Source organism: Epinephelus lanceolatus, chromosome 12 (assembly GCF_041903045.1).
Source record: "Epinephelus lanceolatus isolate andai-2023 chromosome 12, ASM4190304v1, whole genome shotgun sequence".
Lineage (NCBI taxonomy): Eukaryota > Metazoa > Chordata > Actinopteri > Perciformes > Serranidae > Epinephelus > Epinephelus lanceolatus.
Window position 1 is genome coordinate 5,808,964 of NC_135745.1, and position 15,986 is coordinate 5,824,949.

The 15,986-nt window shown below is 41.6% G+C and overlaps 1 protein-coding gene across 1 annotated transcript; it reads right to left on the reverse strand.

Moving 5' to 3' along the window:
* Nucleotides 1-285: 285 nt before the first annotated feature.
* On the reverse strand, nucleotides 286-6,035 carry tmem70 (transmembrane protein 70). Its single transcript, XM_033649607.2, has 3 exons — nucleotides 5,771-6,035; nucleotides 3,363-3,462; nucleotides 286-940 (listed from the first exon to the last, which is right to left on the reverse strand). Exons 1-3 carry the CDS (start codon nucleotides 5,930-5,932, stop codon nucleotides 495-497), a joined length of 708 nt encoding a protein of 235 aa, XP_033505498.1. The 5' UTR covers nucleotides 5,933-6,035; the 3' UTR covers nucleotides 286-494.
* Between the last annotated feature and the right edge of the window lie 9,951 nt (nucleotides 6,036-15,986).

Here is a 15,986-nt window from a genome sequence, read left to right on the forward strand (position 1 = left end):
AGTCAGTCCGCCGCCTCAGAATTGCAGCATTTAGTCAATGCACCTGACCACACCTCATTTTAAAACCTATACACCCATTGGTGTAAATACATTTGCTAATTAAACAACATGGGTGCTGGATACGGAACTACATTGGTCTGAAACTAGCAATGAAAGCTGCGCTGCACTGTGCACCGTTCCGCACACCACTGTGCGTTGGACGTAAGATAGGGCCCTAAAAGTGAATGTGTACTGTCATTACACAGTGGCAGAGACCAACAAAAGGAAACTGTTTCAGACAATGGGTCGTGGTGATGATGTTTTAATTTATTAACATGAAACAGCCATTAAAATACTGAAAAAAAACCCAACGAAAATTTGATTGGGAAATTATGTTGGTTGCTAAGTCCTTGGTGGATGTTTCACCCTGGTAGAAATGTGAGTGTTACAAACTGTGCAGTTTGAAGTTGTAGACATAATTCATATACTAACATCACATTTAACTTGTTTGCAGTTCAGCTCTTCTCTGGTCTGTCCATGTCCTCTGTGTCGAAGCTGAAGGGCTTATCGTAGCCCATCAGGTGGTTGTAGTCATGTGGAGTGAGGAACAGGTCTGGGTTTACCAGCAGCCCCGCTTTATCAGCATAGAAGGTGGTGAACATCTTGCTGACGGCTGGGATCCTGACCTGCCTCTGGTGGAACACAGTCTTTTTTTCAGTGAGAAGGACGCTACAGGTGATGGCAGTATAGGTATCTCTGTCTGGGTTGTGGTACAGGCGGAATACGTAGCCCTTACTGATGAGGTGGAAGAGGACAGGGGTCAGGAAGGTGAAGAATCCAATGATTCCACAGAAAGCAGCCTGCACAGCCAAGCTCTGGACTCCTAATCCGGTCTTCAGGAGGATTTGCGGCATGAGAAAGAGGCTGGCCGCACTGGTGCTGTAAGAAAACATCTTCACTCCTGACAAAAGAGAAGATTCAGAGAACACAGGTTATAGATACACTGCTATCATCAAGGCATTTTGTCCAGTACTGGATGCATTAAATTAATGGAACACTGACATCACAGAAAAGGCTCCTAATTCTTGTTTTATTTTTTGTTTTTTAAGCACTGACACCTTCTGGTTGGTTTGTTAAAGGTAGGATCTGGAGGATTTTCAAACAAAACAAAATATAGACGGATACAAATGAAATCCTGCTTAATCATCACCTATGGGTTTCTACTCATGTGTGATGGTGATTCTGTTTGCAGAGCTCCTGCCCTTTAACTGTATTTCGATGTTTTTGTGAGCTCGGACCGCTTCTGGGCGGAGATTTCCCCAGCCAATGAGAGAGCGCAGGTGCTGTGCCCGAGCGTGTCCGAGTGTGCACCAGCGCGAGCCTTGCCTGAACCTCTTCTGTGAAGCCTCCTCCCTACCTCTGGACTCCGTACACCCGGGAGAGTTGAGCCTGATAGGAGGGGCCAAATCTGAATGTGTGTTTACAAACAGCAACTGGAAAATCCTCCAGACCCTACCTTTAATATATACTCTTGTCTGACCAAATTCTCATTGCAGGGCTCAAAAATAATATATGAATATGAATATCCGATTGTCAGGGGCAAGTTTAATGCCACTTTGGGCTTGTAAATCTAGCAAAAAAAAAAAAAAAAATTAAACACATTGTTTTTTCTGGAGCTGATGATGGAAATAGCCATGGAGTGAGCCATCTTGTTTCTTTCTCATTTCTGTTGAGAGTTGCAATTGCGGCGGGTAAAGACAAAGTCAATGAGCTGAAGCAAGCATTTCAAGTTTCCTGGACACAGTAGTTTAGCTGGGTGAACAATGGAGCAATAGTGAAGAAACGGGGAAGAGAGACAGAGCGTGCACGAGAGGGGGACGAAAACAAGAGACAGAGAGAGAGAGAGAGAAGGGCTACAAGGCAACTTGGTTGGCAGTGTCTGCTTCTGCCTCCCCAACAGTGGGAATGTGTGTAACATGCAGTGAAGAGCGGTGATCCTCATCAGTGTGCCGCATCACCATGGATCATCATGCACACCACACACACCGAGGGCTCTGCCAATACGTAGTGCACAAGACAACAGACTACTGAAAAAGGAGAAATGGTGCAAGGGAACACATCAGCCCTTAGCTTGTAATGAATGTTTTAATACTAAAAAAAATATATTATAATAGATAAGATATAACTTCTTTTTTTTACAGTAGAAATTCTGGTTTTTAATTGGGTTCGGACCCAAAACTGCTGTAGTGGACCAGGCTCAGGTCAGGCTTGGACTGACACTGTGTGGGTTCATGTAGTGTTGGGCCTGATTTTGTTGGGCCTGATCAGAGCTCTAACAGGAGGAGAGAACATACCCTCCACTCTGTGTGGTCAGCAGTATTAATTTCTCCTCTACTGCTGTTGCTTGCTGTTGTTGTTGCTGAATGCCTGTACACGTAAGATGTGACAGTTGGTCTTTGCCCCACCCCTTCTCCACTGTGACTGGATGGCTGGGTAAAAAGTCACAGTCACAAGTGCAGAATTTTACACAAAGTTAAACATTTTTCAACTCTCAAGCAGAGAAAAACAGCCAAATGTGCAGTGATCAGCACAGAATAAATGCTCAGCTCCCATCGCAAAGAATTAAAACAATTAAAAATTTTTTTTTCCTCATCAACCAATTGATTGGTTGAAGAGTAGATAGAACTTCAATTCACCAGGATTTTCTTTGGCTTCCTACAGCCCTACTTTGTTTTAGGAAGAGCAGTGTGACTCGTTTCTGTTCACTCTATGATGCTGAATGATACTAGCTAAATTACTTTAGAACCAGACGCTGATCCTTTCACTACTGGCATCTAGTGTGATTGACTGTTTGACTGACAGCGCTGTCAGCGACAGGAGAGATGCTCCATGGTGCATCTGTGGTGATTTTACAACTGACCTATGATCAGGATGCACTCTTTGTTCATCATCTGTGATGCAAATACATCCAATTTCCACAGTCATTAAATGTGACTCTAAAGAGTAAAACATGAGACTGATGATGTAACTGTTGTTAGGAGCTGAGTGTGGGACCGGACTGTGACCCATTTATGGTTATTTGTTTTTATAAAGACATAAAAATAAAGTTGATCCAGAAGACCAGGAAACTTATCCACATTAAAAAAGTACAACATTAGTAAAAGGGCACTATGTTCTCAAGACAGACAAAAAGACAAGCAACAGTTAATGTTTGGGGCTTTCACACATTATACCTTTCATATACTGCAGACCTGGCACTATAGTGGAAAGAATAACAATCACAGCCATCCTCTGACTACTGAATTCTAACTTAATTAAAACTTGTATCAGATAAAGAAGAGGAAAGACATACTTTCAGATATAACAAGGTGAAAGTGACTTACCTCGGACAGCCATGCCCAGGCTACCAGTGTAAATGAGGTTCCCATCCTCAGAGTGGGTCACTGTGGAGAGACAGCGGGTGGACAGACAGTGGGACTGCACCTATTCAAAAAAACAAAAGAAAATTAAACAATAAAACTGGCTTTTGTAAGGGTTTAGTTACTGTGTTAGAATAAAAACCCTGAATAAGTCCTTAACACATGTCAGTTTATTTCTATCTGGTCACAGATGCAGGACACTTAGACAGAAAAAGGCACATTTCTGTAAAGGTTTTGTGTGTGTAAATATATATATACATACATATATATATATATGTGTGTGTGTGTGTGTGTGTGTATATATATATATATACACACTCACCAGCCACTTTATTGGGTACACCTGTTAAACTGCTTGTTAATGCAAATAGCCAGCCAATCATGTGGCAGCAACTCAGTGCATTTAGGCATGGAGACACGGTCAAGATAACCTGGTGAAGTTCAACCCGAGCATCAGAATGGGAGAGAAAGGTGATTTAGGTGACTTTCAATGTGGCTGATCTACTGGGATTTTCAAAATGTTGTTGCCAGAGGTCAGAGGAGAATGACCAGACTGGTTCAAGATGATAGAAAGGCAACAGTAAGTCAAATAACTACTCGTTACAACCAAGGTATGCAGAACACCATCTCTGAACCAACAACATGTCAAACCTGAGGCTACAATTCATAGGCTCACCAAAATTGGACAATAGAAGATTCAAAAATCATTGCCTGGTCTGAGGAGTCTTGGTTTCTGCTGCGACATTCAGATAGCAGGGTCAGAATTTGGCGTAAATAATAGGGATAGACCGATATGGATTTTTTAGGGCCGATGCCAATACCGATTTTTTTCCATCACCCTTAGCCGATGACCGATTACGGACTGTTTATGGACGATTTTCTTGAGCCGATATTTGGGGCCGATACTGCTTTTGCTCCCTCAATTTACATCAAAAAAATGACACAATGATAACAAATATTACAGGTCTCAAGTTTAAAATAAGAAACATTTATTGAACAGTAAAAAATACTAAAACAAGATGGAAAGTTGAGGTAGAACAGGTAGAATATTATTATTATTATTATTATTATTATTATTATACATTCAAAAAAAAGAGTTCAGTGCTCTTAAATCTTCCAGTAATGTCTTTATAAAATAAACAAATATTTAAACTGAAGCATAAATAAAACAACAACTACTGCACACAGTAGGATTCAACAGCTTTGTTCAACTTAACCACATACTTTCAAATGAAAAAAAGCGCCAGGGAAAAATAAATCTGCGAACCCACGCGCATATCGGCCGATGCAAGTAAAAAACTCAAATATCGGCCCGATATATCAGCCGGCCGATGTATCGGTCTATCCTTAGTAAATAACATGAAAGCATGGATCCATCTTGCCGGTTCAGGCTGCTGGTGGTGCTGTAAAGGTGAGGGATATTTTTTTTTGGCACACTTTGGGCCCCTTAGTACCAGCTGAGCATAGTTTAAACACCACAGCCTACCTGAGTGTTGTTGCTGGCTGTGTCCATCCCTTTATGACCACAGTGTACCCATCTTCTGATGGCTACATCCAGCAGGATAACACGTCATGTCACAAAACTCAAATCGTCTCAAACTGGTTTCTTGAACATGACAATGAGTTCACCGTACTCCAATGGCCTCCACAGTCACCAGATCTCAGTCCAATAGAGCACTTTTGGGACGTAGTGTAATGGGAGATTCTCATCATGGATGTGCAGCTGACAAATCTGCAGCAACTGTGTGATGCCATCATGTCAATATGGACCAAAATCTCTGATGAATGTTTCCAGCACCTTGTTGAATCTATGCCATGGAGTTCTGAGGGCAAAACGGTGCAACCCAGCACTATCAAGGTGTACCTAATAAACTGGCTGGTGTGTGTGTGTGTGTGTGTGAGAGAGAGAGAGAGAGAAAGAGAGAGAGAGAGAGAGAGAGTGTGTAACTCTACTGATGCAACAGTTCCAACAAAAAGAATAGAAAACACAGAAAATCAGATCCTTAAAAAAACGTTTTGTCTTGCCTTTAGTAATGTTTTTGAATTACAACAGGATGTTCCATAAATTGCATCTGAACAAGTCTCTCTATCATTTCCTGAAATAATACATTAACATAATGTCCTTTATTGTGATTTTAAGTTGGTAATGTATGTAACTACTGCTGCCAAAACAATGCAGTCATTTTCAGCACAGATGGTAGACAGTCATTTAGGCTGAGTACACAGTGATCTTAGCTGCTAATGCAAACTGAGCTAGTCTCTAGTTTTGTTTGCATTAGTCACATAAACATGTCCACTAAGTATTAGCTTGCTGACTACGCTATGTATCTCTCTAGAAAACAAAAAGTCGGCTTGGAGTTCAGTAACGTTACCTTGTAGCTCAGGTTGAGGAACGACCTTCTGACAGCATGGTGCTGGTTCCCACTCACTCCTTTGACGCAGGACACGTAAAACTGTCGCGCGGCCGCAATGTTACAGTAGGACTGAGAAAGTACACAGGGTCGTAATCTCCGCAGGATATTCACTGAAAACATTGTTAGTTTGTTAACAACCCTGACCGTTGTATTGAATTTCACACACACTACGCTGGAAGTACTATCCTCTCAGCTTCCTCTTCTTCGTGTGATGGCGGATAGGCTAAGAAACTAGCAAGAAAGGTGCATGCTGCCACCTAGTGTACCGGAGTGCGTAGCGTCATCGTTTTGTTTTAATGTCTTATTTCCTGGTTGTTTGAAAGAGACTAAAAGCTTCTCTCAAAAGCTGTTGTACACCTCCAGAAACACCAACAACATCCAGAAATCTCCTTACTGTATCTATGATTATCTCTATTTCCTCAGTTTTTCTTTGAGTTCCAGTGGTACAATTAAAAACCATTGTCACAAAGGCCAAAAACTTAATCTGGTCCTCACACGAGCAATATTCCTTATGCTTCCTGGCTGACTTGTCCTCCTTACTTTGCTGTCTTACATATCTTGTCTTACCTACTTCCTCACGCTATTTCTTTTCTTCATTTTGGCTCTTGCTTTTTTTTATTGAAGAGATTCACAGGTACAAATCAACATACATCACAATACAATATAGTGTATATCTAAAAATAAAGTGAACCGCTGAACTAAGTACTTCCTAGACTATGTGCATACATAATATGAAGTATTTTTACTGTGTTTTCGAGTAATCCTGTGTCAAAATCCTTAACAGAGGATAAGATCAAGGATATTTCACCCAACTTTGATGTGGAATAAAAAACTTATTTTCCATAAGTAGTCCAAGATTCATATACCGCTGAACTAAGTACTTCGTAGACTATGTGCATGCATAATATGAAGTATTTTTACTGTGTTTTCGAGTAATCCTTTGTCAAAATCCTTAACAGAGGATAAGATTAAGGATATTTCACCCAACTTTGATGTGGAATAAAAGCCTTATTTTCCATAAGTAGTCCAAGATTCATATACCGCTGAACTTAGTACTTCCTAAACTACGTGCATGCATAATATGAAGTACTTTTACTGTAGTTGAGTAATCCTTTGTCAAAATCCTTAACAGATCGCAAGATTAAGGATATTTCACCCAACTTTGATGTGGAATAAAAAACTTATTTTCCATAAATAGTCTATGATTCATATACTGCTGAACTTAACACTTCTTAGACTACTTGCTTGCATAATATGAAGTACTTTTACTGTGTACTTTTCCAGTAATCCTGTGTCAAAATCCTGACCAGATCACAAGATTAAGGATATTTCCCCCAAATTTGATGTCAAATAAAAAACTTATTTTCCATAAGTAGTCTATGATTCATATACCGCTGAACTTAGTACTTCCTAAACTGCGTGCATGCATAATATGAAGTACTTTTACTGTGTAGTTGAGTAATCCTTTGTCAAAATCCTTAACAGATCGCAAGATTAAGGATATTTCACCCAACTTTGATGTGGAATAAAAAACTTATTTTCCATAAGTAGTCTATGATTCATATACTGCTGAACTTAACACTTCTTAGACTACTTGCTTGCATAATATGAAGTACTTTTACTGTGTACTTTTCCAGTAATCCTGTGTCAAAATCCTGACCAGATCACAAGATTAAGGATATTTCCCCCAAATCTGATGTTGAATAAAAAACTTATTTTCCATAAGTAGTCCAAGATTCATACACTACTGAACTTAGTACTCCCTAGACTACTTGTATAACTAGTATGAAGTACTTTTACTGTGTACTTTTTGAGTAATCCTGTGTTAGAATCCTGACAAGATCACAAGATTAAGGATATTTCCCCCAACTTTGATGTGGAATAAAAAACTTATTTTACATAAGTAGTCCATGATTCATATACCGCTGAACTAAGTACTTCCTAGACTACTTGTATAACTAGTATGAAGTACTTTTACTGTGTACTTTTTGAGTAATCCTGTGTCAGAATCCTAAGGATATTTCGCCAAGTTTGACGTGGAATAAAAAACTTATTTTCCATAAGTAGTCCAAGATTCATACACTACTGAACTTAGTACTTCCTAGACTACTTGCATGAATAATATGAAGTACTTTTACTGTGTACTTTTCGAGTAATCATGTGTCAAGATCCATTACAGAGGACAAGATTAAGGATATTTCACCCAACTTTGATGTGGAATAAAAAACTTATTTTCCATAAGTAGTCCATGATTCATATACCACTGAACTAAGTACTTCCTAGACTACTTGTATAAACTAGTATGAAGTACTTTTACTGTGTAATTGAGTAATCCTGTATTCCTGTATTTCTAATTGTTTTGGTAACACGAGCAAACATTAGCACAGTAATGCTAAAATAACACGTTTTATGTGATAGTCATGGCACAGCGCGGCAAATATAGGTTGGTACGATTATAATATATGCGTTTCCAGAGTGTTCTTTCACAGGACACAGGGAGATGAGGAAGAGGGAGAGGGAGAGGAGGAAGACCAGGGACAGGAAGGGGGCGAGGGGGTAACGTTAGAGGCGGTGCAGGAACGGCCAGGCGAAGAGATGTGTCTCAGCTACCCAGAGGGAAGAGGAGGAGGAGAGGGTGGACGCCTTCGCAGCAGCGCGAGAGGAATCAACAGATTAGGCTGTAGGCTAGGCTAACCATTTAGCTGTAGCTCTGGAGTAACATTAGCCAAGGCTAGGATAACGTTAGCACGTAAACGTAGCCATCACTCGAACTTAAACGAGAGGGAAAAGTAGTTGCAAACCTGAAGCCAAAATGATTTTAAAATATCAGATTGAATTACCTGTCTAGCACAAAGCAGGCAACCTCCGCATCCCTTGTGAAATCGTTCTCCTTCAGGAGTTCTTTCCACCTGGAATAAGCAACGCCGAAATTCACTCACGTTTTGTCCTGTCCTCGCTTATCTGATCTTTTTCTTTTATTTGGTGGCGTGGTTTCCCTCTTACGGGGCAAAACATATGTGTGTTCCTCCATTTAAAGTGCGACAGAATCCTAAAAGTACAAAGCAGGTTCACGCAGAAGCGCCCCGGATTTATCTTCACCTTAACCGTCTCCAGTGACAGCAAGTTCTAGGTAAACGCGAAAGGCGAAGCGCGTATATCCCTTTCGGCCACTGTATTCAAATATGGCGACGCAAGAGGGCAGCCTCCATCATAGCACGCCCTGCCTGTGTATATATAGAGAAATCATTCTAAGCCTATGAGAAAGCTTCCATTTGTATGTGAATTGCGTTACACTTTAGTAAATATATATTTATGAAAGCAATAGTTGATATTTGCTAATAAACAACCACGTAAATTACACATTGTAACTTTAAAAAAATCCCGACCCCGTCGGCGCTGCTTTCACCTATCGAAATTACACTTGTACCCTTTGACCATAAATCAGACACATTCTTAACGTTATCATCAGAGGTTATTCTCATTTCTTGAGTGCATATGATATCGAAATTTGTTTTTAACAGGTAATCAATTTTTAGCTGTCTGGAAACAACAGATTTAATCCCACAGATATTTAATGTAGCAACGCTAAGGGCGCACATTGGATGTTATATTTATGGTGTGGGTTTATTGTCATGTCGTTTACTCTTAGATGATCGGGCAGAGTGGCGGCTGACTGAGGAGCCGACTGTTGCTGCTGATTAACAAGCTTTGGTCTGGGTTGTTGATGCTGGGCAGGTTGGGTAAAAGCCTGCTGCAGCTGGCCTCCAGGATTACTGTAGAGCCGCGCCGCTGCTGCTGCTGCTCCCGTGCTGGAGGCTGGCTGTGGGGTCTCTGCTGGACCTCAGGCTTGGCATGGGGCTTCTGCTACTGTGCAGGTTGCAGGCTGCGATGTTGCCGATGGTTCGCGGGCTCGGGGACCAGGATCTGCTGCCGTCTGTGCTGTTGTTCAGCCAAGGGATGTCCACCAGGGCTAAGCTGCTTTCTCTGCTGCTGACGCTTAGCTGGAGGTAGGTTTAGGGGCTGCTGCTGATGCTGCTGGTCACTCGGGCCGGTCTGTCTCAGCTGCTGGTCGCCGGGCTCAGGCTGCTGCTGATCTCCGGAGCCACGTTGTAGCTGGGCAGGGCCAGGCTGCTGCTGGGAAATGGAGCCGGGCTGCTGCTGGGCCGAGGAGCCACGCTGCTGTTGGTTCGTGGAGCTGGAGCCAGGCTGCTGGGCAGTGGAGCCACGCTGCTGTTGGTTAGTGGAGCCAGACTGCAGCTGATCACTGGAGCCGGGCTGATGGTGGGCTCTGGCCTGGTTGGCGTATGAGTGTGGGCACTTGAAGAAGATGTGGCCATTTTGACCACACAAATTGCACAACCTCCGAGTTGCAGGTTGTAGCTTTGTGGCCGAGGCCGCCACATTTCCAACACTTTTCCGTCTGTTTTACTTGATGGTCAGGGGGACCACATATGAAGCAACAGGCGGTCTGCCCCGGGTATATAATCCACCCATTGTAAGGGCCCATGGAGATGCAGTTAGGAATCTGTTTAACTTGGCCACCAGTGTCTTTGTGCAATTTGACTTTATATTTTCTCACTCCATACCAGATGGCGTGTTTATCTAGTGGTTTGTTCACTTGGAGGATGTCACAGAAACGTGATAGGTAAAGTTCAACATCGTTATCTGGCACCCTTCCAGTCCAGAATTTAAGTTCCTGCCCCCGGTTCCCGTCTCAGACAACCATTAGCCAAAACTAACAGATACAAATTCTCCTTCATACCCTCTGCCATCTCACTGCTTAACTCTGCACAGTACAGGTAGCATCATCATTAGTTCATATTTTATTCAAGTATGCGTTTTTATTTATTTAGTTACGACTGATTTTATGTGACTGTTGCCTTGTGTGTATCAACCTTGTTGTTGTCACTGTTGTTTGTTGCTGTTGTTTTTATTGCTACTGCGGCAGAATCAATTGCCCCTCGGGGACAAATAAAGGTCTTGAATCTTGAAAGATTGACGATATCGAGCTGGATGGCTGACTCAACAATCCATTCTCGCCACTATGGCTCACCTTGTTTAGTAGAGTGAACATCCAGGAAACGTCTCATATGAGCCTCTTGAAGGAAGATGAGCTCGAATTCGCGTTTGTTTGGTAATGCTATGAATGAATAGACATCAGACGTGTTTATCCAACACGAGTCAAATAGCAGTTTATCACAGACATAATCGCGGGTAGAAAGCTCTCCGGTGCCTATATACTTTAGGCAAACCAAGAATTTTCCATGCCTGGAGGCATACGTTGGTGTTTTGCCGAGGGGAAGCGTTGCGGTTCGCTGCCCAGCCGGGCGCGGGGGAGAGGGGGAGACAAAACTACAACTATTTTCCACTCATTTTGTCAGAGTCTAGTTTGTTCCGAAGAAAACTGGCTCCCTCACTCTCTATGGACAAATAGCCTCCCATGCTGTGCATGTTTGCCATTGCACAGATCACACACAGAACTCCACATTTACCACATAACTCTGTATCAGTTCTACACACAAATAGTCTATTACCAAACTTCCGACAGTCGGTACACTTAAGTGGCTTGAGGATATATTGTCTTGCTGGATATGACACGTGATCCAAAAACACTCATCCAGCAAGTACTTCAAATCAAAGTGAAGCATGATGGACTTGGTCTCAAACTTTTTCTGAGTAACTTTGTCAAATCACCTCCTGAGGCTGTCTGTTATGCCTTTGCTCTTTTTAAATCCCTCAGCTTTTACTCTGTGTGTGATTCCGTCTATAACATTTAATGTGATTTTTTTTTTCAATGTGAAACAAATCACTGGAAACACATCCATTCCACTCCTCAAAAGTTAAATTTTCAGTACCTTTTCCTTTTTTTTTTTTTTTTTTGATATGCACTCCACTACTATGTCGGTGAAGATTCTCAGTCATCCAAATCATGGTAATCGTAAGTGCTAATAGCGTAGGCAACTGGACTTGCTTGCGTTTCCTGAAGACGTTTTGCCTCTCATCCAAGAAGCTTCTTCAGTTCTAAATGACTGGTACGAAGTTGCAGGCTATAAACCCTGTGTGGGTGGGAACCCTGGCAGAGTCGTAGGGGTCACGTGAGCTCTTAGGTCTAGTCCACATGAGCACGGGTATTTTTAAAACCAAACTTTTTTGGCCTCCAGTTTTTAAAAAATCTGTGTCCATACGAGTGGTGTAATAAAAATACCTCCGTCCACATGACACCGCAAATTCCACTATCAAGCAATGTAATACACATGCCAAAGCAGTAGGTGGCGATATAACTCCTAACTGTAAGGCCATTGTAGCCAATCAGAAGGCAGTAAAACGTCATTACCGTAAAAACAACAACCGCTGAACTCCCCCCCATCCTCAAATCGTCTCTCGCACACACTGGATCGGGTAATAACAGCTGTTTTCTGTTTACGTCGCACACTGTGATGTCATACAATGGAGATGAGACAAAATAACTGCAGTTATCCTGTCCACACATGTGTTACACCCACAAATGTAATAAACCACAAACGTAATACAAATCTGCAGCTTTGAATGTAATAATCCTGCAAATGTAATAAATTTCCCACAAACGTAATAGCAGCTGCCTACTACAAACGTAACACACAATTTTCCGCAAATGTAATAACTATTACATTTGCAGGAAATTATTACATATGTGGGAAGGTGAAAATCTAAACTGTAATAACTTCCCACAAATGTAACATGAGACTGAATAATGATCTTTGTGGTTGTTGTTGTTTGTTTGTTTACTTATACACCTACCAATAGTAATGCGTGTGTTGACAAGCAACCCGCAGGTTGGGTCAGAAAGTGACAGAGCAGCGTTCTGAGTAAGTTAGAAATAACTTACAGAAACACACACATACACACATACACACACACACACACACTGGTCATTCCTTGTCAGTTCACAGAATTACTTTGTGGCAGCAAATATGTCCTTTAATTGCATTTATTTTATTTTCTTCTGCCTCTTGTTAATACGGATTTCTCTGCAGCATCTGGCCTACAGTACCTGTTCAGCACCTCGGACAGCGGCGCTGCGGGATGGGTTGGCTCTCATAGGGGGTCAGGTGCAGGTTGCAAGGTTTTAAAAACCATGGTTTACAATAACTTAATCCTCCTCCACTCAAAAATGTGTTTTCTCCTTGTTCCTACAGATGAATGTTTGAGCCTCACTGTGCAGAATGATGTATATGCAGAGCTTGACACTCGAAGGCTGTTTTCACATTTATCTGCTGAAAATGCTCATATGATTTTAAGGGCTAGGGCTACGAGCCTATGTTGGTGGCTTATGTAGCCTATGTTTGAACCATTTAATTAAAATATGTCTGCATATCAAAAGCCAAAAACTTGAATATGTCATTCATTCTTTGAAGTAATGAAAACATTTTTCAAGATTTAAGACTGGTCCGTGTACTTTTTGATAGTAACATGGACCAAGACTGTCTGAACACTGACAATTAAAGGCTTGCAAATAATTAATGACTGGTGAACTTAAATTAATGTAGCCTACGTGAATACAGGAAAGTGAGAATTGCCATGTAGGTAACTGAAAATTTCCCAGACAAAATGATACATTATGTTACATTACTTTAAATAAACAGCCTTTCAGTTAAGTGTAATGTAAGGTCTCATCCACTTATTATTATTTGAATATGAATTATTTGATAGTTGCCGCAAATAAATGAATGTATGGGTATGCATCAAAACTCTACCAGTAAAACCAAAGAAGACGCGCAGACGATGGTCACTTTGCGGTAAAACAGTTCAACTTTGGAACAACTTTTCACCCCTTTCCCGGTAAGCCAGCATGATGTATTTGGTATCAATGGATTCATTGAAATCTCAAGATATATATGATACCGCCCATCCCAAAGGTTTCACTGTTGAGTCCATTCTCAGTGTATGTGCACTGGAGGCTTCAAGTTTCCACATCACACTTGTGTAAGTTGAACATTGGACCATGACTGGCTTCTAAAATATTTGTGATGTCACAAATCATGCTTGTAGCCCTTCCAAGTTTTTGGCTTTTGATATGCAGACATATTTTAATTAAATGGTTCAAACATAGGCTACATAAGCCACCAACATAGGCTCGTAGCCCTAGCCCTTAAAATCATATGAGCATTTTCAGCAGATAAATGTCAAAACAGCCTTCGAGTGTCAAGCTCTGCACATACATCATTCTGCACAGTGAGGCTCAAACATTCATCTGTAGGAACAAGAAGAAAACACATTTTTGAGTGGAGGAGGATTAAGTTATTGTAAACCATGGTTTTTAAAACCTTACAACCTGCACCTGACCCCCTATGAGAGCCAACCCATCCCGCAGCACCGCTGTCTGAGGTGCTGAACAGGTACTGTAGGCCAGATGCTGCAGAGAAATCCGTATTAACAAGAGGCAGAAGAAAATAAAATAAATGCAATTAAAGGACATATTTGCTGCCACAAAGTAATTCTGTGAACTGACAAGGAATGACCAGTGTGTGTATGTGTGTGTTTCTGTAAGATATTTCTAACTTACTCAGAACGCTGCTCTGTCACTTTCTGACCCAACCTGCGGGTTGCTTGTCAACACACGCATCACTATTGGCAGGTGTATAAGTAAACAAACAAACAACAACAACCACAAAGATCATTATTCAGTCTCATATTACATTTGTGGGAAGTTATTACAGTTTAGATTTTCACCTTCCCACATGTGTGATAATTTCCTGCAAATGTAATAGTTATTACATTTGCGGAAAATTGTGTGTTACGTTTGTAGTAGGCAGCTGCTATTACGTTTGTGGGAAATTTATTGCATTTGCAGAATTATTACATTCAAAGCTGCAGATTTGTATTACGTTTGTGGGCTGTTATTAGGTTTGCGGGCGTAACACACATGACTGCACCGGACTTTTCCAAAAAGTTCACCCTGGACTCCGGTTACAAATAACTCTGGTTACAGGGGCCCAAAACTGCAGTTACGTGTGGATGAAAGGCCAAACCTTGAGCAAAGAGTCACGGTTTTATAATTACCCGCGTTGGTGTGGACAGCCCCTCAGTTTCAGAGTCGTTAAGGTCACAATGTGAGTCGTTAGGGTCAGGTGGGACCAGGGGTGAATGGGTGTGAAGTCGTCTGGGGAGGGATCCCAAGACTGCAAGTGGTTGTTTTGTCTCTACAGTGTATAAATCTGTGCATTCCTGGTTGCACTGAAGTGCATACACTACATTACTCTGCTTATGTATGCCAAGGACAAAACACCCAGGCATATGCAGAGTAATGTAGTGTATGCAGTTCAGTGTAACCAGGAATGCACAGATTTATACATTGGTGAGACAAAACAACCACTTCACAAGCTCATGGCACAACACATGAGATCCAGCTCCTTGGGTCAAGACTCGGCTGTCCACTTACATCTACAGGAGAAGGGACACTCCTTTGAGGACAGCAATGTGCACATCTTGGCCAGGGAGGAAAGATGGTTGAAAGAGGAGTAAAAGAAGCCATCGACCTCAAGCTGGAACGACCATCGTTAAACAGAGGGGGTGGCTTACGACACTACTTATCCCCCACCTACAATGCAGTCTTGGGATCCCTCCCCAGACGACTTCACACCCATTCACCCCTGGTCCCACCTGACCCTAACGACTCAAATGATGGCCAGGTGGGTCAACGACAAGCATTTCACGTAGATACAGTTTCCAAATACACAAATTTTATTGGCAGTATCTCTTTGATGTCTCGACAACCACCCAATAATAAACATTCCACTTCTTGTAATCCTCACCGATCTCACTTGTCTAAGATCTCCTTCTAAAAACTGTTCTACCACACCAGGATCACTGAAAATCCCATCTTCATGTGTCACAGCTATCATTCCAACAAGACATGTATTAGTCTGCCTTGTTGAATTGCTTGAATTAGTCTACTTTATTTTCAAATCCTTTTCAAATCCTGCTCCAATGCTATTTCCCCGTCCCCCTTGCCTCTAGACCTGTTTCTGGAAGATTCTGAAATAAATCCCTCCCTACCTCCCGCTGTTTATCAGTTAACTCCAACAACCCTTTAATACATTATTTGTCATGTTCCACTGTTTGTTAAGTATTTTATTTTTCTCCCTCATGTTTCATGTCTTGTCTTCCTGTTTTATTTTGTGATCACTCACCACTG

Bases quoted from the DNA above. Each gene is read 5' to 3' on its own strand.
- tmem70 (XM_033649607.2), bottom strand. From the start codon at position 5,932: ATGTTTTCAGTGAATATCCTGCGGAGATTACGACCCTGTGTACTTTCT. The intron at 3,463-5,770 runs GTAACGTTACTG...TTTTTTGAATAG, and splicing joins TCCTCAACCTGAGCTACAAG to GTGCAGTCCCACTGTCTGTC. The intron at 941-3,362 runs GTAAGTCACTTT...CTCTTTTGTCAG, and splicing joins CCTGGGCATGGCTGTCCGAG to GAGTGAAGATGTTTTCTTAC.